This window comes from Aspergillus tanneri (assembly GCF_003426965.1).
Source record: "Aspergillus tanneri strain NIH1004 chromosome Unknown AapTan_7_pilon_pilon_pilon, whole genome shotgun sequence".
Classification (NCBI taxonomy): Eukaryota; Fungi; Ascomycota; class Eurotiomycetes; order Eurotiales; family Aspergillaceae; genus Aspergillus; species Aspergillus tanneri.
In genome coordinates, this window is record NW_022984634.1 from 3750550 (window position 1) to 3776654 (window position 26105).

The window sequence follows — 26105 nt, forward strand, 5'->3', positions numbered from 1 at the left end:
GGGGATATGTATGACATCTTGTTGGCTGTTACTATTATGGGAGGAAAAAATTGATTCTTTGTTTAAAAAAATCATTAGTCGTACTGCACAGTACTCCACATGTACAAGCAACATTCCCCATTAAACATTCCTCGATCCCCTCATTCTGTTAGTTTTATGAAAGGTTGTGATTGATCGATCTGCATGCCCGTTTGCATGTTATGTAGATAAATGTATGTCATGGTTACTTTGAGTATTTGTATCGCGTAGAGATATGACTCCTCTCGAATACTTCGCATGTACAGAAAGACACTTTGAGCGAAAGCAGACCGAGCTACAAGTTAAAATAACTAGCTGTTCGCTGCGCTGGCAACTTCTTGCTTCCGAAGGCACGGAGGTCTATAGCGGTTGACTTGGATCGGTTTCTGCGCCGTCTGCAGAATAAGGTACCCAACCATGCATACAGTGGGACTACCGCAGGATGAATACAACGTTGTTCATGTTCCTCCTCTTCCTCCTCTTGACTCTTACAATATCCTTTCTATGGAATCTGGGGATTCACGACTGACTGACTCAACGGACAGCCTTATAGAGAATGAAACCATTCAAATTGTAGGCGTCTGACAGGGCCGTCAAGGGATGATGACTGACACGTTTCATCTCCTCAATTCAAAGAGTTTTGCAGTTACTCCATGCTGATTGGTTTCAACTGATCCCTAGAGAGGGAGAGGAAAAAAAAAAAAAAAGGAAAGATGCGGTGAACGTCTCTTGACCAATGGGAATGAACCTTTTTCAGTCCTCTGACCAATCAGCAACCCGGCGGCCCACCCTGACTAGAAAAATTGGCCCGCCCCAGTCCTCCGAGGCCGTTCGGTTCTGTAACGGGCTGCCGCTGCTGCTGCTGCTGCTTTTTTCTGTAGTCTGTAGTCTGTACTGTACGAAGTGACGCCGCTATGGGGCTGATCCTCCCTTCTCTTTTCCTTCCGTCTAAACATCCCATTTCACCCCTCATCCTCTGCCATCTCCCCCAGCGCAGACGTCCCCTTTATTTCCCATAAACGACAGAATCACTTCGATTATTTTTTATTCATCAGATATTGTCAAGAGTTCATCGCCAGAATGGCCTTCGTCGAGCTGTAGATTCCTCGCTGGGGGGCACGGCAACCCTTTCCTGCCCCCCAGTCCAGCAGCTCCGAGTATTTCGAATTCGACTTGACGATATCTGTTTCTCTTTCGATGCACGCTTGAAGCGTCGAAATTGCCCCTCAGTATCATCACCGCAGAAGCACTTTGACGTCCAGCTGGGACGGTGAGGTGCTTTTCCTACGCAACGAAAAGTCTTTGCTATCCGTCCCTCCCCTTATGCTCGCTCTCCTTTGATCCGATCTCCTACCATTTTCCCCCAATCTTCTTTCCTCTTATAGCTGATAACCACGATCTATTTCTTGTTTGCATATGCTATTTACGAATTGACGGACCAAGATCAAACTTTCCTGCGTTTTCCACTTACCGACCTCCGAATCTCTGACGCAACCTACTTGCAGCATCCCACCGGGTAGCAAACCTTGTTCTACCAAACCCTGTTAATATTAGACGGATATTCTGATAGAGCCACCATTCCTTCTGGTCTACAACTCTATTGTTGGCTTACGCAATGCCGCAAACCAGTCTCTCCCCCAAGCGGCCCCAAATTGGTGCCATAAAAGAAAACAATCGCAACAACTCGAGCCCCTTGTCTAGCTCTATGCAGAACTCTTCACGGAGAGCAAATAAGGCCGTCTCCCTCGGTTCCCTCAATGCGGGTAGAAAACGGAGGGCGTCTTCCCTATCCAGCGTGTCTTCAGTCTCATCCATAGGAGAGCTGAGCGACGATGCGGATGGCTCGGAGGAAGATGCGGATGACGAAGATGAACAGCCGGCTGTCCGGGCCCCGTCTTATGGTCGCCATGACAGGCCGTCCCGTAAGACGGGAGTGAAACCTACTAAGAGAAACAAGAAGCTGAGGGTATCGGACGATGATGTCTATGACGGACAGAAGAGCAGCGATGAAAATGACTCGGATGGTAGCTCCGATGATGTCTATGCTGCCGTGGATTACATTAGTGACGGCGATGATGACGAAGACCACGATGTGGAGAAGTTAGAGGAACTCCTGATTGTAGAGTCGGAGGATGAACACACTCTTGGGAGCGTTCTGACTGTTTCCACTACCTCCGGTGCTCAAGACTGGTCAGGCCCCAACGTCTTTGACGATCACCTGTTGTTGTCAGGTGCTTCGTTCTTCGATGAGGAACAGCTTTATAGTGTCATGGAGACGTTCGGGGAGACTGATATGGCCAGCGAAACTGCCGTGGAGACGCCGGTGCCGCGTCGGGTGCATTTTCAAGAAGACTCCGATTCTTCCTCGGAGAGTGATTCCCATACAGACGACGAGATCCCTGGCGATTTCCTCCAACAAGACAGCCTGGATCCCCAGCTGCGTCGTATGATTGAAAACGACAGTGAACCATCCCTTAAACATCGCCGACAATCGGGTGAAGTGTTTGCCGACTCGGACTACGGTCATTCCAACATTTATCATGTGGAGTCCGATGCTCACTCCGAGGTTTCGGAGTCGAGTGGCTACGAGAGTATGCAGGCCATGTATCAAACCCATCTTGTTTCCTCTTATGCTGACGCGCTTTTGTTAAGCCGATGACGGTGAGACTACAGATGAAGACCTACCACCTCCTGCAACGATCACCCATCCGCGATCTATTCTCCGACGCGATTCCTCTGCTTCACTGGCTACGCCGGGGGGATGATAAGATCAATCCTACTTCCCGTCGACGTGGTCCTATCATGGGGACGTTCGTCGCGGATCCCAACAAGCCTGTGGCCCTGGTGGACTGCACCGGCAAGCATCTCGTAATTATCCCCGCGTATGCCTCCTCTCGTCATGACTGGCTTGAGTCGGCATCAAACAGCATCTGCGGTACCGCGAGCAATAGTCCGCGGGCAACTACGATGCATCTGGTTGATGAGAGTGATACGGACGTGCTTGCATCCCCGAACCGCACCGACCTGAGCCCGATGTTGGCTTCTAGCGCAAATCTTATGATGACTGCCTTGGGCAATGACATAGCCCCTGGTGGTCAGGTTATGGGCCCTCCCGAGGCGTTCTATCCTTCCAGGGAATTTGCCATTGACAGCTCGTTCGAAGACGATGACGACGACGACCCGGAGGCGGGGTTGAACGTAAACGATTTTATTGACTTTGGAGATGGCTCGTCCGATGAGGAAATGGCGAAGGTCTTTGATGACGATGCGTTCACGTCGCCCACGACGGTAGTTCCACCGGCCGTGGTTGCTAGTGGTACGCCGACTCCAAACCGGGGTGAATCTCAACAAGCCAGCAGCGCAGAGCGTTTCTTAAACCATCTGGACCGGGGGGATTGTGACGGCATTCCGTCGCAACCACAACCGGTACCAGGCGCTCTTGCGGCTGCCGCAGCACCGGGAATTCATGCCGGCGAACTCACCGTCTCGACCAGCCAGCGTGTTCCGGCATGCGCGACATGCGGACCAACGCACCCCTACGCGAAAACGCAAAGCCAATGGGTACACTGGCGGCGAGGCCGTACGACGCAAGTTGATGGATGCCCACCGCCGCAACCAGCTACCCTTTTAAGCGATCCAGCATCCGCTTAGCGATACCCTACACCTGTTATGATGATGAATTTTTTTTTGGGTCCTTAGCGTGTGTCCTAAACTATACTTTAATGCTTTTTTTTGCCGCCCCCTCCAACTCACACCTCACTCTTGGATCTCTCTCGACTTGGAAATTATGGGATTCTATGTTGATCGTCTAGACCTTGTTAGACGGCATGGCCCGATTGTGCATGTTCTGGGCAGCTAAACAGGGAGGATTGTCTGTAATAGAAGGACGGATTTAGATGTGATGAAGATACTAGGGATGTATGTTCTTCAGCAAGGAGATGATAGATAGTCGGGATTGATGGAAGGGAGAGGGGAAACTATGGCATTGCCCGAAAAATGGGGGAAACTTTCTCACGACCCAAAAAAGTTTGACAAAGCCTTGTTCTGGCGTTGGATCTGTGCTTTTCTTTTCTTTTCTTTTTTTTTTTTTTAAAAAAAAAAGGCAAATTTACTTTATTTTCCTCAATTTCTCCTTGTTTCATCTGTGTTTCTTTTTTTGGCCTTTTTTTGGCCCAAGGGAGAGAGATACATCGGCTGTTTTCCGTGGAAAGATTCGTGGTATGGTTTGTTGAATCGGGTCTTGTTTATTGTTCCTTTAGGGTTCCATGTGAGGATGATCCATCTCTCATCTACCTCGATCACCTAGGTGCTCAGCGAAGTAGATCGATGCAACTATGGCCATCAATGCAAAACACTACTTAACCAGGTCCTTGCCTTTCCTGGAGTACTTTCTCCCTCCTACTTAGGTACTAGATACTACGTAAGTCCCCACCGTAGACACCCGACGATTACCGTAGATGGGCAAGTGAGCGACAGAGGAATCCTGCCTGAACGCCACAGATGCAATGCAACCCTTTTGAGAATGAGAATATCGTGCGACGCCGCCAAGATTCAGGAATGAGGCCCTAGACGTGACTGGTCCAGAAGAATCCCCGTCCAATCGCCTGATCGGGCATGCCTCGGTGGACAAGTCTCGGCGCTGGCGGGATGGGACGGTATGAATTCGGGAGGACACCCCCCCTGATCTCCCTCCGACCACCAAACTCAGGCAAGGTGAACCTACATACACCCCTCTCTCCACCACCCATTACCAACTTCGGTAGGCCGAATACCATCATGGTTGTCCCCTCTCCACAGTCCTCACCCTTCTTGGGATTCTTTTCTGGTTCCTGTGGTACCTTCCTTACTATTAATAGTATAGGCTGACACTGACCACGTTTCAGCGCATCAACCCACCAGGAGGGCGCCTGCAAATAATTGGCTGCAGATTCGCCCCTTCTAGCCCTCCTCTGTTGGTCTGAGGAAATCTAAGGTTGCATGGATCTTGCAGTCATCCTGTCCATTGTGAGGAGTTCGGACTGTGGCCTTGGGCCTCGCACATAGTACGTATTCGATCTATCAATCCGGTTTCTGCAGCCATCAGTCCATCCAGACATTCGAGCGCCTGCACCTACATGGGTACTACCTTAGTGGTTCCTCCTCCAGCAGATACATGATCGCTCTCTGCCTGGATGATTTGTTTATCGCTTTGGGATCGGCTTCTTCCTGGTGTTTTTGGTGATTGTTTTTCTCCCCCACTTTATCCTCCTCATCAAGCCGACCAAGGTTCGCAGGATTCTTTCCATGTCTACCGGTTGGAAATCCTCGACCAACTGCTCCAGCAACTCAATCGAGCAACTCAGTCCATCCAATCCCCTCATCGCTTGATTGGCGCCGGTTTTCGCGCCCCATCTGTCTTGTCATGGATCTGTTCCTGCACTAGTGGGACAGCCGGCGCGCTACGATTGGTGTGCACCCAAGGCCATCATCCATGATCCATGTTAGATGCATCGCCCGTCCTCGTCAGACTGTTTTACTTCTGGGTTCCTGATGAGCTTGACAGCAAAGGACCATGTCTTGGGGCTCCATGGTGGTCCTTTGTGTTCCATTATGCTTGTCGCCCGTGGAACCCGCCCATGCTTTAAGAAGTCGGCGGCCTCCTGCCCAACTTTGAGTTTCACGTCTTCTTGTCTCAGCTCTGTTTTTCTTTTCCCTTCTTGACATATTTGTTGAGTCGTTCGTCGTTTCACCTTCTTCTTGTTCAGAAGGTTAACAAAATAGACATTCGTTCTATTGGGGGTCACTCTTTATTCCCCTTCTTCTTTCTTCTCCTTCGCCTCGGGCATCTGCATCGATTTATCTAGTTGTATTGTTGTCGCTGGTATTCGATAATAATAATAATAATAGATAATTGGCCTTCTTAACTCTCTATTTTCCGTCCCTTTGGGTCCCTTCTTCATCATTCGTTCAGTTTCTTGATTACTCTTGAGGCGTCATGAAGTTCTCAACTTCCGCTACCCTCCTTTTCCTGGCTGTGGCCAAGGCCCATCCTGAGGCTCTGGTAAGTTCTTGTCCTTTGGATAAAAAGAAGATACAAAGAACAACGCAAGACTGACTTGCTGTCTAGTGGTGGGGCACTGATGACTGCTTTCCCAGCCCGAACAATTGTGACAATCAGTGTTCTGATGCGCAGCAATTCGGCTTTGACTGGTCGGATCTCATGGACGGTGAATTCTCCTCCTACGGAGGCTTAGATTTCTCTGGCTTCTCCCGGGGGAATCTCTTCGATGTAAGCTTCATCATCGGGAACTGCCCGGACGTGGACTGACTTCTCGCAGGGAGACTGCATTGCAGGTAAACTTGGCAGGGGTTCCAACTCGGGTCTTCGCATCTCTTCTGGCGGTAGCGGCACCTTCTCCATCGGTTCTTTCCGTCTGTCTACTTCCATGGATGCCAACGTCAACATCATCTACGGCATGCCGGATGGGTCCTCTTGCAGGCAGGTTGCCTCTTGCTCCCCATACGGCACTGATGTCAGCAACGAGCAGTGCGGTGGTGCCACTTCCATCCAGTTCGAGCTGCCTGATAGCAGTGATTTTGAAGACTGCGACTTGGGCATCCACACTATTGAGTTCGACTGCACTCCTGGCACCAAGCGTCCTAGCTACACCCCCGAGCTCCCCACTCCCACTCCGCCCGAGACAGTGTCCGGTGGCTCGTCCACTCCTTTGATCCCCATTTACACGCCCACTGGCGGGGTCCCAACTCCCTCTCCTAGCCATCCGCCCAAGATGACCACCTCTACTGTGTATACTACTAGCGAGTTCACCATCACCAGCTGTGCCCCCACTGTCACTAACTGCCCGGCTGACTCTACCACGGTGGTCACTTCAACCATTGCCGTCTCGACCACTGTCTGCCCCGTTACTGAGACTGAGAGTGAGACTGGTAATGTCCCCGTCCCTACCGGAGTCACCCCTGGAAGCTCTGTCATCCCTGGAGGCTCTATCACCTCTGGAGGAGGGTCTATGACCTCTGGAGGCTCTGTCACCCCTACTGGCGGTGCTGTTACGACTCCCTCTCCTAGCCAGCCACCCAAGATGACCACCTCTACTGTGTATAGCACTAGCGAGTTCACCATCACCAGCTGTGCTCCCACTGTCACTAACTGCCCGGCCGACTCTACCACGGTGGTCACTTCGACCATTGCCGTCTCAACCACTGTCTGCCCTGTTACAGAGACTGAGAGTGAGACTGGTAATGTCCCCGTCCCTACTGGAGTCATTCCTGGAAGCTCTGTCACCCCTGGAGGCTCTGTCACTTCTGGAAGCTCTGTTACTGAGACAGAGAGTGAGACTGGTAATGTCCCCGTCCCTACCGGTGTCACCCCTGGAAGCTCTGTCACTCCTGGAGGGTCTGTCACGTCTGGAAGCTCGGCTACTGAGACTGAGAGTGAGACTGGTAATGTCCCCGTCCCTACCGAAGTCACACCTGGAAGCTCTGTCACTCCTGGAGGGTCTGTCACGTCTGGAAGCTCGGCTACTGAGACTGAGAGTGAGACTGGTAATGTCCCCGTCCCTACCGAAGTCACGCCTGGAAGCTCTGTCACTCCTGGAGGGTCTGTCACGTCTGGAAGCTCGGCTACTGAGACAGAGAGTGAGACTGGTAATGTCCCCGTCCCTACCGGTGTCACCCCTGGAAGCTCTGTCACCCCTGGAAGCTCTGTCACCCCTGGAAGCTCTGTCACCTCTGGAAGCTCTGTCACCCCTGGAGGCTCTGTCACCTCTGGAAGCTCTGTCACCTCTGGAAGCTCTGTCACCCCTGGAGGCTCTGTCACCCCTACTGGTGGTGCTGTTACGACTCCTCCTAGCCAGCCACCTAAGATGACCACCTCCACTGTGTATAGTACCAGCGAGGTCACCATCACCAGCTGTGCTCCCACTGTCACTAACTGCCCGGCCGACTCTACCACGGTGGTCACTTCGACCATTGCCATCTCGACCACTGTCTGCCCCGTTACTGAGACTGAGAGTGAGACTGGTTCTGTCCCCGTCCCAACTGGAGTCTCCCCTGGAAGCTCTGAGACTCCTAGTGGTGGTGCTGTTACGACCCCAGCCGTGACTGGGCCGGCCCCTACCGGGGATTTAACCACAACCATTGTGACTTACGAGACCGTGACCACTTGCCCTGTTACCGAGACTATCACTACGGGTGGCTCGACGACCACCTCGGTCTACACCACCGTCTCCACGGTGACCACGACCTCGGCCAGCGTTGTCGTTCCTACCGGCCAGGCTCCCGTGGCCACCCAGTCGGTGCCCTCGGAGCCGCAGCCGTCCACTCCCTGCCCCAACATCGTGCCCAAGTGTATCAATACCTGGCTGCCTCTGCTCCCCAAGTGCGATTCCAACGCCGCGATCAGCTGCTTCTGCCCATCCTCCGACTTCACGAACAAGTTCATTTCCTGTGTGCAAGCGTGGGGTGGCTCCGAACAGGAGGTTCAGACCGCCCTGTCCTACTTCGCTGGTATCTGCGCGCCCCACGTGTCGGAGAACCCTGGCATTATCACAGCCATCCCAAGCACTATCACTCTGTTGCCCACGCCTCCAGTTCCTGTCCCCACCGATGTGTCGCCCGTCATCACACCTGCTGTCCCGGCTCCCCAGCCCACCGGCGGTGTTCCTCCTGTCCCTGCTCCTGCTCCCCCAGGCCCTGCGACCACCGTCATCTACGATACTTACACGGTGACGGTACCCCAGGTGGGCTTCAGCACGGCGACGACGGGCTCCACGACCTCCGTGGGGTTGATTCATGGCCCTGCGCCGACGAACGTGCCTGCCGGCACCACCACGGCCAAGAACCCCTCTGTTACCTCGTCTTCGACCCTGGTGACCCAGCGTGGCAGCAGCAGCAGCACCACCTCTACCACGGCGCCATCGTCCACAGTTGGTCTGTCCAACGGCGCGTCGTCTGCGTCGGCGAGTCTATGGTGGGTGGGAGTTGCTGCTCTTATGGGGGTGGTGTTCTAGCTTGTATCTAATCTGACTTCTTTCTTCCCTTAATCTACTTGGTGTATAGTTTGGAATGTACTGTATTGTACAGATTAAACAGAATCTTCTATGTGGCTCACTATACGGAGAATATATTGACTATTAGTAATTGAAGTTCGATAGTTACGAGTTGCGTGCTGCAGAATTATTAATTCATCCGATGATTAACTATATTTCTCCGCAGCACGCAATGCTGACAAATTCTATAGTTAACTATGTATATAACGTTCATACCAATCTATCAAACTGTCCACCATCAATCAACAGTCTATCTATCAATCAATCAATAATCAGTATCAATCTTAATACTCAATCATCCAAAATGACAATTACAACTACGACAACAAAAACAACTAGGATCCCATCCGGCCCCGTCGAAGCCCAACTGGTCTTCTACTCCCCTCCTGCCGACAACTCCCCACCATACAACTACGTCGAAACACCACCCCCAGGTCTGCCACAACGAAACTACAACGAAGAAACCCACAAAGTGACAATAACTGACATCCGACCACCCCCAAACTCAAACCCAGCCGAACCAACAACAACAAAAATACCAGACTACACCCTGTCAACGTCAGCATTTGAGATCCTCTCCTCAATCAGCACCTCCACCACCACCTCAACATTCGATTCTGACACATCGATCCGCGAAAGCTACTACCCCGAAATCACCCATCTTCTTCTCTCCCATCTCAATGCAGAGAAGGTGATTATCTTCGATCATACTATTCGACGAGCGGCGGATCCAGCAGCTCCGCGGGGTCCGGTACATCGTGCGCATGTTGATCAGACGGCGTATGCGGCTGCGGAGAGGATTAAATTACATGTTCCTTCATCATTCTCCTCATCCCCCTCATCATCCGACAAGGAGAAAGAGGATGAGAATAAGAATGAAGAGGAGGAACTGATCCGCGCCTGCCTGCAGGGAGAAAAAAGATACCGAATTATCAACGTCTGGAAACCCCTTAACGGTCCTGTCGAATCGAGTCCCCTTGCCTTTGCAAGCGCGGACACCGTCGACGTGGAGAGGGATCTAGTCCCCGTGCAACATCGATATCCCCATCGGGTCGGCGAGACCATGGCGGTGAGGTATAATCCGCATCAGAAATGGTTGTATGTCTCTGGAATGAGGGACGATGAGCGGCTTCTGTTGCAGTGTTCGGATAGTTGGGCTGATAAGACTGGTGGGTTGAAGGTTGTGCCGCATACGGCATTTTGGGATCCCAGGACGAAAGAGGATGCGAAGCCAAGGGAGAGTATTGAGGTTAGGACTTTGGTTATTGGGTAGTCCTTCTCTCTCTCTCATTTATATATAGTTATCTTTTTAGGATATGCTTTAGTTGTGAATATCAGTTTATTTAATATCAGTTATCAGATGTATAACTTCACTGTATGTACCACTTAAGCAGATAAGCTACCATAACGCCAACAATACAAAATCAAACACCCCTACATCTCAAACGCCCTGGTATACCAAACGCCGTTCCTATAATCCTACGTCCGCGCCTTTTTCGTCCGTTCTTGACCATAGTTATCTTCACTGCCCCTGGTCGGATACAAATGCATGCCCATCTCGATCGGGAAATCAGGATGCAGTAAGCTGAATCGGCTCGGGTTCGATGGAACTCCGTCCACCCGCGCCGGAACCGGCTCCACGAGCAGTTGCACCAGATTCTTGTCGAAGTAGCTCGCTGGCTTGGCGTTCAGACGGTCCAAACGAGCCCAGTCATCGTCCACCTCTTCGTTCATTAGCGGCGGTAGTGGAGGCGCCCCGTTGTTGCTGGGTCGCGCATGGTAGTTGGCAAGGATATTATAAGGAAGATTCGGGCGCACCGCCGGCTTGTCTGACAACTCCGCAAGGGCATTGAGAGCATGGTTGCCATGCGTGCGAGTCGACCGCGTCGCGTGGAAGTTCTGACTGGCTGTGCGAGCCATGTCGGTCCCCGGCGTGCCACTGTCCTCCGCACCGGTGCCGTCCACCCCGGACGCATCCTCTGTGTCCGTGTTATTGCCGTTCGTCGCCGTGCCCGAAGGTTGGTCACCACGCTTGGACGTCGAGAAGAAATGGACGGTGGCAACGTGGGCTTGGTTCGCATGAGCACTGAGCTCTTTTTCAGTGAATAGAGAGTGGATCGAATATGACGGTGCATGTTGCTGCTGTGCGAGCTGCGCCTTGGCGCGCTCCGCTGGCACAGAAAGGCCTCCTTCGCGCACAGGGGATCCAACGTCATCCTCTGGGGCCTTGCGCTTTCTCTTGTTGAACTCGGACATAATCCCATTGCCCAATTCATCCAGGTCAACGCGGTGGCGCGTGTGTCTGGTCTTCCGGTTACCGTGGATGCCACCTGGACTGGCGGGGTTGGTTATGCTGAATTGGTTGGGATGCAGAAGAAGAGCGTTGGTGTCCGCAATATCCAATTGCTCCTTTTCTCGCATCAGACGAGCTCTTTTACCTGAGATGGTTTGCACGAGCCGTTCGCGAAGGGTGGAGGACAGGTTTTTATATTCTTCTTTTGCAAAATGTTCCCGGAATGCATATTCACGAGTGAATCTTTCCATATTATTGGTATGTCGGTGCTGGTGAATCGTTAGCATACTTTCTCCTTCCCAGATTACACCAGGCAACTCACCACCAACATAGCCAAATCCGCATCTTTATCTGCCTTCACTTGATTAATCTCCTGTACAAAGCGAGAATACCACATTCCCGCTAAACTAGCCATCTCTTTAGCAAACTTGCCCCCGCCCACCGTGTTCTCGATCAACTGAGCGATCTCGTCCGCGGAGTCAGGAAGCGGCCCGGGCGAGTACAAGTCAGCATTATTGATCAGAGTCATGTCACACTGCAGGGCGTGCAGTTGCTGGCGAAACTGGGTATCCCTATTCTGACTAAATGAAGCCGTCAGATCATGGAGCCGCTCCTGGAGCGCACTGCGCCGTTTGTCTCGTTTGGAGAGGGGGGCGCTATTCGGGGGACTGGTGGAACGTCCTCTGGAATGCAGACTGTTGATTAGTGCGGGGCCAGGATTGCCTTGGACAGGCGAAACCGGCGCAGGCGAGTAAGCCATGACGAGTTCTTCCGTATACTAGCAGACTGCAGTGAGGAGTTCGCCCTGAGGGGGGAAAAGGGTGAAAAGTTAGATTGAGCAGGATCTGCAACGTTCTGGGACCGTTGCAGGAACAGGAACAAGCAAAGAGGGAAACGAAGTATGCATAAGCAGCCGGATCGCGAAATACGCTGGAAGAGAGAGAGAGAGATGGGAGACGAGGGAGAAGAGAAACACAAGCTGGTGATGAGCAGAAAGCGGGAATCCAGCCGCGGGCCTAAAACGGTATAGCGTTGGCACCATCTTCGACCGCCCGCAGCATTGAGAGCAGAGACGCTAATTGGCTGCTTATTGCTCTATTGAGACTTACTAATGAATTACCTAAATTCAATGCCTGATTCGTGGGGCAGCTCCATGTCTTCATTGGTCCGTATAATTGTCCATCTTCTAAGAAATTGGCCATTGTAGGGCTCATCGCGCTTTAAGAACTATAAATCACAAACACCCAGGGTATTTATCCGACTATCCAACACATGAAAATGTTCCAAAAAAAAAAAAAAAAAAAATAAAAAGTCACAGGCCGAACTTGCGGGGACTCCTATGAAAACCCACCCAGTTATGTATGCCACAAGACGCCACCAAATTCATCCGAACCCTTTTCTAAATCGCCGTAGTATATCCAAAGAAGAAAAATGAAGAGTATGGGTGAAAAAAGTAGAGGATGTCGTCAGATTAACGTAGATTGCTCAGAAACTGTAGACCCGACCGATCAGCGGGACCGACGAATCACAAAAACTCCGAGTTCAATTCCATCGCCAGGTTCGGAATCTTCCCCATACGGTCGTTTCCGAATACCATCGAGAATTTCACCCAGTAGCATCGCCGACGTCACCTCTTTGTCCTGTATAATATAATTCGTGCTTTGATTGGAGACCGACTTGGTCGTCGGCAGGGAACGACCACCTTGCCAATAAAGACTGAGCACCTCTTTCATCCGGGCCTTTTCTTGGTGGATGTACCATTCGGTCCACACGTTTCGGTCCAGGTGAGCGCTGCCCTTCCGTGCATCGGCAATACTGAACCGGGAAGACGATGAACTCAGGGCATTGCATAGTTGCGAGAGACTGTTCCGCATGGTGTCAAAATCCTCCATATGGGCGACCGCGGACATCTTGCCGAGATATCGACCAACATCGGCGGACAGTTCGTTGACCACCACAAGCTGACGCAGTAATGGATCCAGAATGGGCCCGAGGTATTGTGCCTTGAATGTCAATGCCCCTCTTCTGGTGGGATAAATAAATAGCAACGAGCCTCCTTCGGGAGAGAGCTCACAGAGCCGGTCCACCAAAAAGGAAGGTCGACAAGGAGAAAAGAGATCCTTGTATTCCTGAGTCGATGACGGAGGAAGATACCGTTCCAGAACTGAAATATGTACACTGGATGGTGGCACAACCGGCATCGGGAAATGCGACACCGTCGGTTGAATGAGACCTCTGAAATCATGATACGCGGATACCACTGCCGCGCTGGAGAATACGGACGAGTTGAAATAGTCGTTGTCTGCCGGAAACATAGATCGTGGTGTGTACGAGGGAGACCAAGGGAGGTTGGAGAGGCTGAATTGTTCCGGGACGGCATGGGTGATGTTGATATACGGCGACTGACCGTTCTGGAGCTGTTGCCGAACGGCTTGGATAAGGGCACCAAAAACTTCTTCACTTGTCGGGACCGTTTTCTCAGCCGGACGCGGATAGGGAAGCATTTGAGATACAATCTTAACGGCTTCGCCCCGGGAGTTAGAGAACGGTAAGGATGATACTGATTGAGGAAACGTCAGCTCAGTTGGGAGAGAGAGGGGTGGGGGGGAGTTCACATTTCACTTACCGGATGCCTCGATGCCATTCTCTATCCATGCGTTCTGGTCACAATCCATCCCGCCGGAAGATCCTGGGCTTTCGCCAGCACTGAAAGGAGACACGTTGGAAAGCTGATCGGAGGGGCTGCCTAGACCATCTGACGAGGCACCTCCGGGTGCATTGTCGATGTTAGGACCCTCATCAATGGGCATCCGCCCCGGCTCGCGAGTCATATGGGATTCGAACAGCAGCATGTCGGATTTAGGATCCCACGCTATGTGTACGTCTTCGTCAGGCGGGGTTGGAGGGAGAGCGGAGGGGTAGTCACTCTTGCCCGCAAAATCCAAAACCGCTGTGGTGGACTGAGAGGCTCGAGCCGCCAGCGAACTTGATGCCGCCGAGGGAGAATGGTGGAGATGGGAACCAGCCGACTGGCCACGGGGTTCTACCAGGCCAGAGTGCTTTGAAAACCCAAAGTGTTCAAATGGCGAGATGTTCTGAGAAACGTTGCTTCTTGACAGGAAGCGGGAAACAGATGACGGTTTTGTTAAGATGGACCCTTGAGACGCTCGTCGCTTAAGTCGACTTGAACCGGTATCCTGGGGGGTTGAGGGTTGTTGCAATTGGTTGGGCGAAATAGGACTTCTGAGCTGGATAGGAGGTTCCTGTTGTTCCAGACTAGTCACGATTCCCTGATGCGGAGGACAGTCACCCCTTGACACATATGCAGGCCGGCTGGATGAATACTGTGCACTGGTTGAGAGCGGCGAACGCATAGTAGAGATATTCTGCAACACAGAGTCAGGCCGATATGGTCCATGGCACTGTGGCTGATTCATCCAGGCTGCGTTAGTGGGTTGGCGATGCTGCAGGGGGGGATGATGATTCTGTGGAACAACAACAACAGTCCAAGTATTGTTGAACTTCAAAGGATCAAGTGACGGTGTTGATTCTGGTAATGGAGCGAGACTGTTGGGTTGTAAAGGACCGTGAAAGTTGGAGGAGGTTGAGGGGACACTCGGCACGAAATCTTATATCGGCGGGAAGTCGAGCGTCCAGCCGGTGATTAAGAAGGAACGAAAAGGTCGGGAAGAGCGAGAGTGGATTTGTGGCTTGAAAGGGAGAGGCGGAAAGAGAAGACGAGAGCGATGAGAATGATGATGATACGGTGGAAGAGAGAAGAGGAGGAGGATTGAAGGGAAGAAAAAAGCTTCGAGCAAAGTTGGCAGACGAGCGAGTGCCAGGGAACGAGAAACTGAAGAAAGCGGCGCAAAGCAGCATAAGGGGACGAGGAATCGCGACTGAACTGTAATGACGCCCAGGAAATGACTGACCAAGGGCCAGGCGCCGAACCTGAACAGCAAGAGAACAAGGCCCTCGGGCTGCGACTTTCCACCGGCGTTCTAGACCGGGCGGGTTTGGCCTGATTGGGGAATCCATGACACGAGGACCGGTCGGGAGTCACCATATGCTTTTATGCAGTGCAGATTACCGTATTGTATTTCATTAATTTAGATCTTGTTTTTTACCAGTATACATATATATATATATATATATAATATAAGTATATCCCTCCTATTACCAGTTCTCTCAGACAATCAGGTGGAATGATTGTAACAAGTGACCATCCTTCGTGTTGACTCCAATACTCCGTACGCCGTTCTAGGAGGGCCTAATGCTAGTCATACAGGCCTCCGACCTGTCTAGGCCTCCGCAGTGGCTGATCCGGGCTAGGTCGTGTTCCAAGGCCCAATGATACCGTAATGGGAATTACACGGACCTTTTCGGTTTTTTGCCCCCCAAACCAACCCAGACGAGACCCACCCGGCATGAGTGGCATGGGATCGATGTACCCTTGGAAATCCAGAACGGTTGGCAGATCTGGGTAATTGGGGGAAGTTTGAGATTGAGCTGTGAATACAGAGGGTCTTTTATTCCTGAGTTTCCATGAAATGCTGGCGGATGACAGATCATCCAGCCGTGTGTCTAGACTGTCAGATATACATATCGGAATGGGCAACCAGGAAGCATCCAGCTACATACAGTACTAGGCAGGCAATTGTACTTCGTAATATTACAGACGTCCCCCTTTAACCGCATTATACCAAAAGGTTCATCAACTTGCAAACGAAGAAATCCTAGCTATCAGCCGCCTGTACAACCCTATCCTCATTTCTTATTGGGCTGGTATGGATGAAGATAGACGGCCTGAGTGACCCCGGAAAATACTTCCCTAGTCCAATCACTAGACCTGAAGATCCAGGATGTGAGAAAGTAGAGCAGATGAAGAAAAGTGATCGATAGCGTCACTTGGAAGGAGCTCAATGTAATCAACCTCCCCTATACTCTGTAGTCAAACGTCTACCTAATGCGGTCGGCTTTTCTAGCTTTGCACCGTCTAGGTATAGTATGCTTCTATCCTGTACTCCGTCATACCACATGCGCATTGAAGAATGACGTCTAACATAAATCTAGAATCTTCGTCTCGGAATCGGCTAGATGAAAATAAAATCGAAGATTGATTGATCGGCAAATCAGCTGGTCCAGCTACCTTTCGACAGGGACCAAAAAATAACCATAATCCGGAAGGCGTCAGGGTTTAATTTACCTGGCTGTCTACAACGAAGTAGGGCAGATTTTACCAGGGTCGTCGTTATAGTACTAGTAAGCGATAAAATTCACCTGACTGCCTCGGGGCCAAAGAAAAAAAAAAATAAATAAATAAAAGTGTTTACCGTAAAAGGTAGAAGAATTGAACTGACGTCGACCACTCTGACCCTCACCTGGTTCAGTGATTACCACTTGCCGTGCTGATTGGGTGTACCGTCCCGTAAGTTGCATCGCCTGATCAGAATTCAGAATTCCTGCCCATTCCGGACCGGATTGACATCTAGACTCTGCTCCGTGCAGCCGAAGGAATCCACCTTTGGGATATATCGGACCCTGCAACTGGATCATTTTCTTTCACAGACTCTGTCTCTAGATCGTTAACTAAAGGTAGACCGATAGACCTACGGAGGGTACCTATGGAAGAGTGAAGCTGGTAAGTACGGAGTAGGTAGGCAGGACTCCGTAATGTATGTGTTGCAGCGACCCCCGCAGATCCGGAGGTTTCCTTCTTTTGTCGTTGAGCCTCGATTCATGCATGCCTAGTGGCATCGGTAAGGAAGATGGGTCGTCGGGAGTGGGTGATCGTCTCTCTCTCCTGTCGTGTATGGTAATAGCACCCGTTCTCCTATCCATTCACCTCAAAGTAGGACTATAAGATGTACTGTGGACAGATTGACCGTTATCCTTTTTGGGCAACGTGCATTTACCGTGGTTTTTACGCTGTTTTATTTTATTTTACAGTCGAATGAGAAATACAATTACATCGTCAGTTTCCAATTCGGTTGGTTTATTTTATTGTCCTCAGGGTTGCCTACTGTGTATAGTATGGATGAACAGTTTTATTTCCTCAGTGGTCTTTTTTATTGGTTTTAAACCCACCTACGCCGTAGTTATCCAACATATCTAGTTACTATATGTACAATATAAAATGGATAAATGCCGATTCCAATTTATTCATCCAGGGATACGGATATTCAGCATGAATCAGTCCAATGACTCCTAATATTGAAACAAAGATCCTATCATCATCCACCGTACTACAGTCTTCTCTCCCCATCGAGAAAAAAAAAAAAAAAAAAATACACAATCTCAAATATCGCCAAGCAAGGTAACTAACCATCTGCATCAGAACCAAATAGTTTAATTCCAGACAAGACAAATCTCTTATTTATCCTGCGATCCCATCCGGATAGGGAATGATTCACTCATCCATTCTTAACGCTGTCTGTCTGTTATTATTATTGTCGTTGGCAGAGGGGTACCAAATGTCCTTATTTTTGGTCCATGCAGTTGGCCCGTGTCTCCACCTTGACTTGTCTCAAATAGACAGTTTGGCCTGTTGGTTAGTGTGGTATTATTTGCATGGTTTTGTCGGTGGTATTGATTTTGAACAGTTTAGTTCGTTTTGGATTTTAATTTAATTTTTTTCCCTTTTTTTTTTTATCCGCCCTTTGCGTCGGAGGAGTACCTTTCTGTGTAAAGACACTTTTGGTACTCCGTAGAAGGCATTTGATCGGAATGCATAATCATAATGACAAATAATCACGCCGAGCTGTTTAATGATCAACTAACGGTCCACCTTTTGACTGTATCGTATGCACGGTCATATGTGGTGGTGGTGCTTTTCTTTTTCGTCAATGTCGATCTTCTTGTCAAGATTCCCTAAACGGAAAGTGTCCTATTTCCGTTCAAATATGCAGAATCATAGATGGCAACTGTAGAGCGGATACAAGTACGGAGTACGGAGTAAAGGGAGGAATCTTTGGTGGAATGTTCATTTGCAATAGAGTATACTGTCATCCACAGATCAGTCTAACCTCTCCTTTGAGATTAAACAGCAGACCTTGTTCCATCAAGCCATCCATCTCGATCTCATCCTTGCATCCACGAATCCATCCCGCACCACCAAATGGCCGCTGCTGCGCCCACCCCTTGATGGCGCGTCCACCATCTCCGCAAACCTCGTCATTGCCGCAGCGCAGTCCATTTTTGGGGCTTCCTGACTCGCACGACAGTCTATCCCCTTGCTGCCTAGAGCCTGGACGGCTGGGTTGCATTCCTGGAGCGCCACACGTGTCTACTGGCGTGTGTCGCCTTGGAACAGGATCTGCGGGGCGTCGCTGGGAGACGCGGGGTCAATGGACGCAAAGCCAGACATGGCGATCTATTGCCCATATCAGATAGCTCGGTGGTACTGTCCGACCATCCCCTTGACGCGTGATGATGTCCCGTAGCAGCTGATAGGTAGAAAGAGGTCTAGCAGATTTAAGTTTGGTATCGGCCTTCATATTGCCGCGACTGCCTTAAAATGCGGGAGCAGTGCAACAGAATCCTGAAGGCTGTGCCACGGCAATGCCTTGTCTATGGATGCTGCTCAGCAGGCAGCCATTATATGTGCATCAATTGGCTGACAGTCACGCCAAGCATGTGACTGGTTCGTATTTTTGGAAGCGACAACCACTCTGCAGTCTTTCTTAAATTAGAGCCCATCTCATCCGACGCGGGTGGATTAGTATTCGGGCCGGGAACCCTGAATTATGTCGGATGTCCACGTCCTTAACATCGTCGAGCTGCACTTGCCACGGCATTGTGTATTTCACCTAGACGGCTTGGATAGGGCCCATCCAACCGCGAGTTGCAGAACACTCAAGAGGTGATAGACCTTCTCCGGGCATCGGCATGTCGCCGTGTGTGGAATCTCTGGGGCCTATCATTCCAACATGATTGCATGGAACGATTGGCAGCGATTTTCGAGAGTTGGGTTGACTCCTCGTTAGTCATCGCCGAGTGCTTCTGCACGCAGTTGGATGTCTTGACCGCGGTCGGCGACGGGTAGTGCATGGCGGTGTTGTACAAAGATGGCGACTGCAAGCTTTTTCGATCCAGAGCGGTGCGGAGCTCCAAGCACTGCAGAACCAGCTGCTTCACCCCGTCAGTCAATGCACACGCCCGATACTCGATATCTGGCCAGAAGTCATCCCCCCCAAAACGGATCCTCCCGGACGGCTGTTTCCAGTGCCTCGAACCAAAAGTCGGAGTTAGGTAAGCGTCTTTTGGCATTGAGCAAGTCCAGGCCTTGCAGGTGGTCAGACAAGAGACAAGCCACCGCAACAAAACGGATGGTCGGCTCGGAATGTAAGACGTGCTGAACGATACAGGCAGGGCAACGTTCGGTCAAGTACCAGTCGTGCTCCTCACGCAGGATGCAGTCAAGCCAGGTATACGCGCTTCGTGCTTCCCCGCGGAACGCTCGCTCCGGTTCTGCTCCTCGGTGACTGGGCAGGACGTTCGCCGCGAGGCGTGAGACCTGGTTATGGAGCAAGAACAACGGCAGAAAGATTGTGTGGATTATGTCGCGATGCAGACGGAATATCTCCTGTTCTTCATCTGAGCATGAATGTCGGTGGCAAGAACAAAAACTACCGCGTGGTTAGCGACAGAAAGCCCGTGAAATTGATGGAGCCCGTGAGAACCAGCATACCTGGGAGCATCCATGCCCTGCTCCTGACGTCTCAGGTGCTCCCGGACAGCCTTGAAAGCCTCATTGCGATCGAGTCTCTCCCGATCAGCTCGGGAGATGCGAAATGGTGAGAATGTATTGCCCGTGGACATGGTCGCAGCCAATGGAGTCGGACAACGAAGCCTTTGAAGCTACAAAAAAACAAAAGATATTGTCGAGCGTGGACAAGCGGCCCGAATGCAGACGAAAAGATTCAGTGGCAACGTGAGGATGACGTCCGAGGCAAACAGCGGCCAATCAGTCGATGGGGACAACCACGGGTCGCATGGTCCAGGCAAGGCGATTGGGGACAGAAAGCGAAACGAGGAGAAGAAAGCGAAACGAGAACAAGGGCAGGGGGGAAACAGGGCAAAAGTAAAATATAAAACACGAGAAGCAGCAGAAAAGGAGACTGAATCCAGAATCGTTTGACTTATTACTACGTTCTGCTTTGGTGTAGCGGCAAGACCCGCGAAACGAAGATGAGCCCCCTCGTCGAATCCATTCGCACGCTTGCGGTTTGCGAGCCCCGCCATCCACGCAAGCCTGTCGATCCTTTTTTTAGCAATGTCCCCGTTGCATCCCATTTTGGGCATGGATGCTTTACGCCCTGTCTTGTATATCACGATGAACGTGGGGAATGATTGGATAGGCGGAAAAATCAAATTAAAATAAAATTAGAGAAAAATCAAAACAAAATCACAGATCAATCCTCCATACAACCAAGGATGCTCTTACACACCCCCTTTTCCCCCGGGTGACATTATCTGCCAATAGTAGCAATAGTAGCGGATCGCAATTACCGCCAGTGGGGCTCCTCAGGGTCTCGATCGATAAGCACGACCTAGAGCCAACTAGTTACTATTGATGGTGCGCGATGACTAAGACTCCTGCCGAATCCGTCCAGAACATGGAATTTACTGTTTCCTCATTCATAATCTCCTCATCCGAGAGCAGCAACAGCAAAAAGAAAAAGAAACAAAAAGATGATAGCATGGAGGTCAATTCCGACATTCTTGTCCTCCGTCTGAAACTCTCCCCATATTCTCGCGCAAGATCACGGCGCGCATCCATTCCGGGTGACATACGGAGTACATCCCTTCTCTGCTGCGACATTCCTCTATCTCCCACAATGAATCCCTACGCATGACACACAGTCCCTAGATCTAACCATGCTAAACTATTCCTTGACCGTCGTCAGCATTGCAGCGTTTTCTTATGCCGTTGACGTCATTGTGCCCCGAGAACCTGGACAGGACATGCATGCCTTCGTCCTAGATGATACATGCAATGTCTAATATGGCTGGGGATATGACTATCGTCCTATCGTCCTAGGTAGATACCTTGATCACGATGTGATCGTAGGCAATTGCGCTCACCTATTAAAGGACCACCTGCATCGACTCGGCAGGATGGATTTGGGTTCGTTCGCTCTACACAGGTGTAGTACTGGCCATATGTATCTCTTGATCTCAGAGAACAATTGGACGGCGTCTGATCTACGCAGTACTGTGCGGTTTTGACAATTATTGAATATATCTGTGGCTTATTACTTGCCTTGTCTTTGTTTTCCTTCCTTTCCCTTTTTATTTTATTTTATTTTTTTTTTTTTTTTTGGTTTTATTTTTATTTTATTTTTACTTTTTTTTTACATTTTTTATGTACCGTTTTCTCTATTGAGTGCGGCACGTATCTTCCGTAGCCAGCAAGCTGCAATATGGTCTTGTCACCAAGATTTTGGTCTACAGCCTGTCTGCTTTTAGGTAGCTTGCATGCCCGGATTGTGGATGCCATTCAGACCGTCTCTGCGGTTGGTTCTAAGTTCTTCTATGAGGATGGCACCCAGTACTTTCTCAAAGGTACATCCGCTCCTGGCTACATGTCATCATCATCACCTTTGATTCACTGACCAGCTCCTCCTCGGTACAGGCGTGGCCTATCAGCTTGTTCCCGAAGATCCTTTGGTTGATACGGCTCAATGCCAGCATGATATCGAACGCATGGCGGAGTTGGGCACGAACGCCATCCGCGTCTATCACGTCGATCCCGATGCCAACCACGATGGCTGCATGAACGCGCTCGCAGATGCGGGCATCTACTTGTTCGTAGATCTCGACACGTTCGACACCTCCATCCAACCGGTCCGTCGTATCCGTCCTGTGATCGTGTGGCGTGCCAACAGTGTCGGCTGAACTGACATGTCATTCCTACAGGACGACCCGCAATGGACCGAGTCCCAGTTCGACCGCTACAAAGCTGTGTTGGATGAGTTTCAGAGGTACAGCAACACGGCCGGTGTCTTCGTTGGCAACGAAGTCCTGACCACCTCGGAAAACTCAGCTGCCGCGTCGTACGTTCTCGCCGCAGCCCGGGATATAAAGTCCTACCGCAGTAAAAAAGGATACCGCCAGATTCCAGTAGGTTATTCGGCCGCTGACGTCGCTGAGCTGCAACCCATGCTGCAGAATTACCTCGCGTGTCGTCCGGATCCAGAAGAGCGATTGGATTTCTTCGCTCTGAATGCCTACGAATGGTGTGGACCGTCCTCCTACGAGGAGTCCGGCTACAAGCATCTCCAGAACCAAGCCCACAACTATCCCATCCCCATCTTTTTCTCTGAGACTGGTTGCAATGTAGCTCGTCCACGAACTTTCGAAGACCAGGCTGCCATATTCGGTGATGATATGTCCGAGACCTGGTCGGGCTCCATTGTCTACGAGTGGATCGAAGAAACAAACGACTACGGCCTGATCAGTTATGGTGCCACGGTCTCGCATGACGCCGTCCATGCAGCCAAACCCATGGTCCAAGATGGGTTCACTCGCCAAGGTGTACCGACTCCTATATCCCCTGATTTCGATAATTTGAAATCCCAGTGGGCTTCGCTCACGCCTACCGGCATCGCACTCTCCGATTACATCAAGTCCATCTCGACTATCTCCCCACCCAAGTGTCCATCCTCAACGCCTGGTGGATGGTCCGTAGATCCCAGCGCGCCTCTTCCTACTCTCCAGCAGAGTTATCAGCAAGCGCTGCCTACATCGACAACCGGCCACCGATCAGGTGATGCCGGCTCGGAACCCGCCGCCAAATCCGGATCCGTCACTGCATCGTCCAGATTGGGCTCACCGAGTGCGTCGGCTTCTGCCACTTATTTCAACTACACCCTCAGCAACGCTGGTAACCCCGTTTCTGTTCCTAGGCTAAATGGTTTTGATCGGCTTGCAGATGGGATATTGATGTTCAGTGCATTTGCCGTTTTGGCGGTGTGCTTGTGATGTGGCATCTTTTACCCCCTTTTTTCTTATCAAGAAGGCTCATGGGTGTAGAAACCCCCATGTTTTATCTGTTTAGAGCCCATGGTGCTGGTTCACCATGCAATTGAGTCGATTCCGTTAGGACATGTTTTATAGGATCTTTAGCACACGACACGCAAGAATAGAATCCAAGTTTCTTATCTTCAAGGAATTGACAGTCTTCACAATCGGGCTCTACAAGACTAGGAAACATGCATAAGACTACAATGACATGAATCATTTCATACCATAATAAAAGATTAGAATACAAGCAAGACAGGGTCAGTGAGAAACTCCCCCAAAGAAAGACACATGAATTATAAACAAGACGAGCTAAACGGGTATTTAGGAAGCCAGATACTATAAAGTACGGAGTATATACAACCAAAGTCAAGCCAAGTTAAATCGAAAGAAAACCACCGCCGTGGAACAGAACCACAGGATACATGATTCAAACATTGATACAAATTTACATATCTCGGGTTCTAAGACTGTCCCAAGCAGGATCATTGACCGACATAGAACTTAATGTCAAATCTGGATCGAGCCAGGGTGGAGGATTTGATCCGGTGGTGTTGTATGCGTCTGTGTCGCTCTGTGGGTCAGAGTCATTGTCACTGCTGCCGGAGTAGGGAGAGTTCCAGTCAGGGAAGAAAAAGTTAAAGGTAGTCGTGGATGTTGATGGGGAGGGGTCGAGACTGGTTGTTTCTCCAGGAGAGGTGGAGGGGTGGTTGATTGGTGGGTTGTTATTGTTGTTGGTGATCTGGGAAATGGGTGTTGGAGTTGGCGTTGTTGATTTGGAAGGGGGATGGAGAGTTTGGTGTGCTGGTTTCGCTGCATGGTTTTGAGGTAGTGGACTTTTAGTCGGTTTCGTGGTAGGAATGTGTAAGTGTGATGAGCAGTGAAGAGTGGCAACGCCGATGAGATGCTTGGTTACAGAAGAAAAGTAATGTTCGATATGAGAGGCCGAGGGCCGACCGGCTGGTTCCTTGCTCAACATGTCTCGCACTACAGGGAGCATGGACCGAACGGCTTGGAAAACGGGCTTTTTTTGCTTCTTTGCATCCTGGTCCAGGAGCGTGATCCACGATGTCACCTGTGCGATGTTTCGATCCCGATGGAAGGAACAGTCGACGACACCACCTCCGCGACCTGCAGTGCGGTTCTTGGCCCCGCGGTGATGGGCGAAAGAGGAGATTTTGCGTTTACAGAGATGGGTGAGGATGTCGAGGGTCACTGCGCCAAGGGAGAAAATGTCTGATGCTTCTGGATTGGTCTGGCGTGACTGCCAGGTATGAACCACGGCGCCGTTGGAATGCGCACCTGGCAAACCGATGGATGCTGACGTCGGATGCGACGAAGATCCAGAAGAATTGGAGGACGTGATAGAGGGTGTGTAAAAGATTGGCCGTTTCACGGAGGAAATGACTCGCTTGCGAGCGTTGCCATCGCTAGACCCCGAAGAAGATGATGACAGGCCAAATGAAAAACGTGATGGGGAGCTCGGGGATACGACGCGAATGGCGGTCCCCTGAGAGACCAGAGATACTGGTCGCGAGTCTGCAATCTCATGATCTATCCGGTGAGACTTCTGCATGGCCAGGCTCAATCTAGATGGCCGTGACGACGGTTTGCGGGTCGTGCGCCCTCCGGACGGCAGGGCTGTTCGTGTTGAGCCTGTATCCTGAACGGTAGCAGACAGAACCCAGCGTTCTGGAGCCCCATATTGATACGACTCGACATCATCCACCTTGACTGGAGGCAGCAACGTATCAAGCGCCTCGAACTGACCCAAAAATATCCTGAAGGCCGCGTCGACAAAGATATTTGAGGGACGGATGGCACCGTGAACTCGGCCATGAGCGTGCAGCCACGATAGTCCATTCGCTAGGCAATGCGGCCAGTTGAGAAGAATTTCCCGACGGCGGTCACTGGCAAGACGTTTAAAATATAGAGGCACGTCAGTGAGGAAGGACATGAGAGTACGCTCGTGTGCACCGGAAAAGAGGATGCAAAAAGTGTTGTCCACAAAGTAGGACCCGTAGATGGAGTAGACATGCTCGTGCGATAGTCTTCTCAGTGAACGAACCTCATCCAGGACTTCTTCTTCCTCAAAGAAGTGCGGCGGCCCTCCAACTATGACTTGCGTCCGCAAATACACCCGGCAAACAGCGCCAGCAAGAACAACCCTCTCCACTCCATCTCTTGCCAGGGCCGCCCCAGTTCGTAGTACCTCCACGGGAACGCCTTCATTTTGCGTATATTTTACATGGTCACCTTCGCGGATCCCACGAACCACGAACCGCCATTGTGCGAGGAAAAACTTGGAGTCCAGCGCTGGGTCCTCGGCATCCGGTGAGAGCTGGAGACGGTCGATGCTATGAGCTGCAATTGGCAGATCCGAATCATCGAATGACTCCTCCACTAAGGTGAAGATCCGCTCCGGGATTCCGATCTCCGCGAGGATAAGGAAAAGCCTTCCCGCTTTGGCGAGTATCCAATCGAGATAAGTCTCGCTGGTGAGGCCTTCGCCCCATGGCAAAGGAGCCAGGAGACGGTGTTGGAGGTTGGACGGAAGATGGGCAAATATGTACTCTGAGCATAGAGTGGCCTGGATCCTGTCCTCGGGCCACCAGAGTGACGTTATGGCTGACATTGTGCACGCATGGCGAACCGGGCCAACGACAGGAGGGATTACCGACGGAGAAACGATCTAATATAGACGTATCAAATCGAGGAAGGCT

At 50.9% G+C, this 26105-nt stretch overlaps 9 protein-coding genes across 9 annotated transcripts; 4 read left to right on the forward strand and 5 right to left on the reverse strand.

Moving 5' to 3' along the window:
- Positions 1-1633: 1633 nt before the first annotated feature.
- Positions 1634-2783, forward strand: ATNIH1004_007846 (uncharacterized protein; the record flags this gene model as incomplete). Its single annotated transcript, XM_033572462.1, has 2 exons — positions 1634-2609; positions 2671-2783. The coding sequence occupies 2 exons, from the start codon at positions 1634-1636 to the stop codon at positions 2781-2783; spliced, it is 1089 nt and encodes a 362-aa protein (XP_033425777.1).
- A 37-nt stretch (positions 2784-2820) lies between these two features.
- ATNIH1004_007847 (uncharacterized protein) lies at positions 2821-3669 on the forward strand (the record flags this gene model as incomplete). The annotated part of the gene is made up of 1 exon (XM_033572463.1): positions 2821-3669. One exon carries the CDS (start codon positions 2821-2823, stop codon positions 3667-3669), a length of 849 nt encoding a protein of 282 aa, XP_033425778.1.
- Positions 3670-5992: 2323 nt separating this feature from the next.
- On the forward strand, positions 5993-10338 carry ATNIH1004_007848 (uncharacterized protein; the record flags this gene model as incomplete). The annotated part of the gene is made up of 4 exons (XM_033572464.1): positions 5993-6058; positions 6125-6286; positions 6336-8986; positions 9405-10338. 4 exons carry the CDS (start codon positions 5993-5995, stop codon positions 10336-10338), a joined length of 3813 nt encoding a protein of 1270 aa, XP_033425779.1.
- A 206-nt stretch (positions 10339-10544) lies between these two features.
- On the reverse strand, positions 10545-12419 carry ATNIH1004_007849 (Sds3 domain-containing protein; the record flags this gene model as incomplete). Its single annotated transcript, XM_033572465.1, has 3 exons — positions 10545-11627; positions 11681-12041; positions 12382-12419. The coding sequence occupies 3 exons, from the start codon at positions 12417-12419 to the stop codon at positions 10545-10547; spliced, it is 1482 nt and encodes a 493-aa protein (XP_033425780.1).
- Positions 12420-12866: 447 nt separating this feature from the next.
- On the reverse strand, positions 12867-14732 carry ATNIH1004_007850 (uncharacterized protein; the record flags this gene model as incomplete). Its single annotated transcript, XM_033572466.1, has 2 exons — positions 12867-13918; positions 13985-14732. 2 exons carry the CDS (start codon positions 14730-14732, stop codon positions 12867-12869), a joined length of 1800 nt encoding a protein of 599 aa, XP_033425781.1.
- A 3630-nt stretch (positions 14733-18362) lies between these two features.
- On the reverse strand, positions 18363-18724 carry ATNIH1004_007851 (uncharacterized protein; the record flags this gene model as incomplete). The annotated part of the gene is made up of 2 exons (XM_033572467.1): positions 18363-18597; positions 18648-18724. The coding sequence occupies 2 exons, from the start codon at positions 18722-18724 to the stop codon at positions 18363-18365; spliced, it is 312 nt and encodes a 103-aa protein (XP_033425782.1).
- A 488-nt stretch (positions 18725-19212) lies between these two features.
- ATNIH1004_007852 (uncharacterized protein) lies at positions 19213-20178 on the reverse strand (the record flags this gene model as incomplete). Its single annotated transcript, XM_033572468.1, has 3 exons — positions 19213-19641; positions 19673-19985; positions 20048-20178. 3 exons carry the CDS (start codon positions 20176-20178, stop codon positions 19213-19215), a joined length of 873 nt encoding a protein of 290 aa, XP_033425783.1.
- A 1604-nt stretch (positions 20179-21782) lies between these two features.
- Positions 21783-23343, forward strand: gel6 (putative 1,3-beta-glucanosyltransferase; the record flags this gene model as incomplete). The annotated part of the gene is made up of 3 exons (XM_033572469.1): positions 21783-21924; positions 21995-22224; positions 22279-23343. 3 exons carry the CDS (start codon positions 21783-21785, stop codon positions 23341-23343), a joined length of 1437 nt encoding a protein of 478 aa, XP_033425784.1.
- A 487-nt stretch (positions 23344-23830) lies between these two features.
- ATNIH1004_007854 (protein kinase domain-containing protein) lies at positions 23831-26017 on the reverse strand (the record flags this gene model as incomplete). Its single annotated transcript, XM_033572470.1, has 1 exon — positions 23831-26017. The coding sequence occupies one exon, from the start codon at positions 26015-26017 to the stop codon at positions 23831-23833; it is 2187 nt and encodes a 728-aa protein (XP_033425785.1).
- Between the last annotated feature and the right edge of the window lie 88 nt (positions 26018-26105).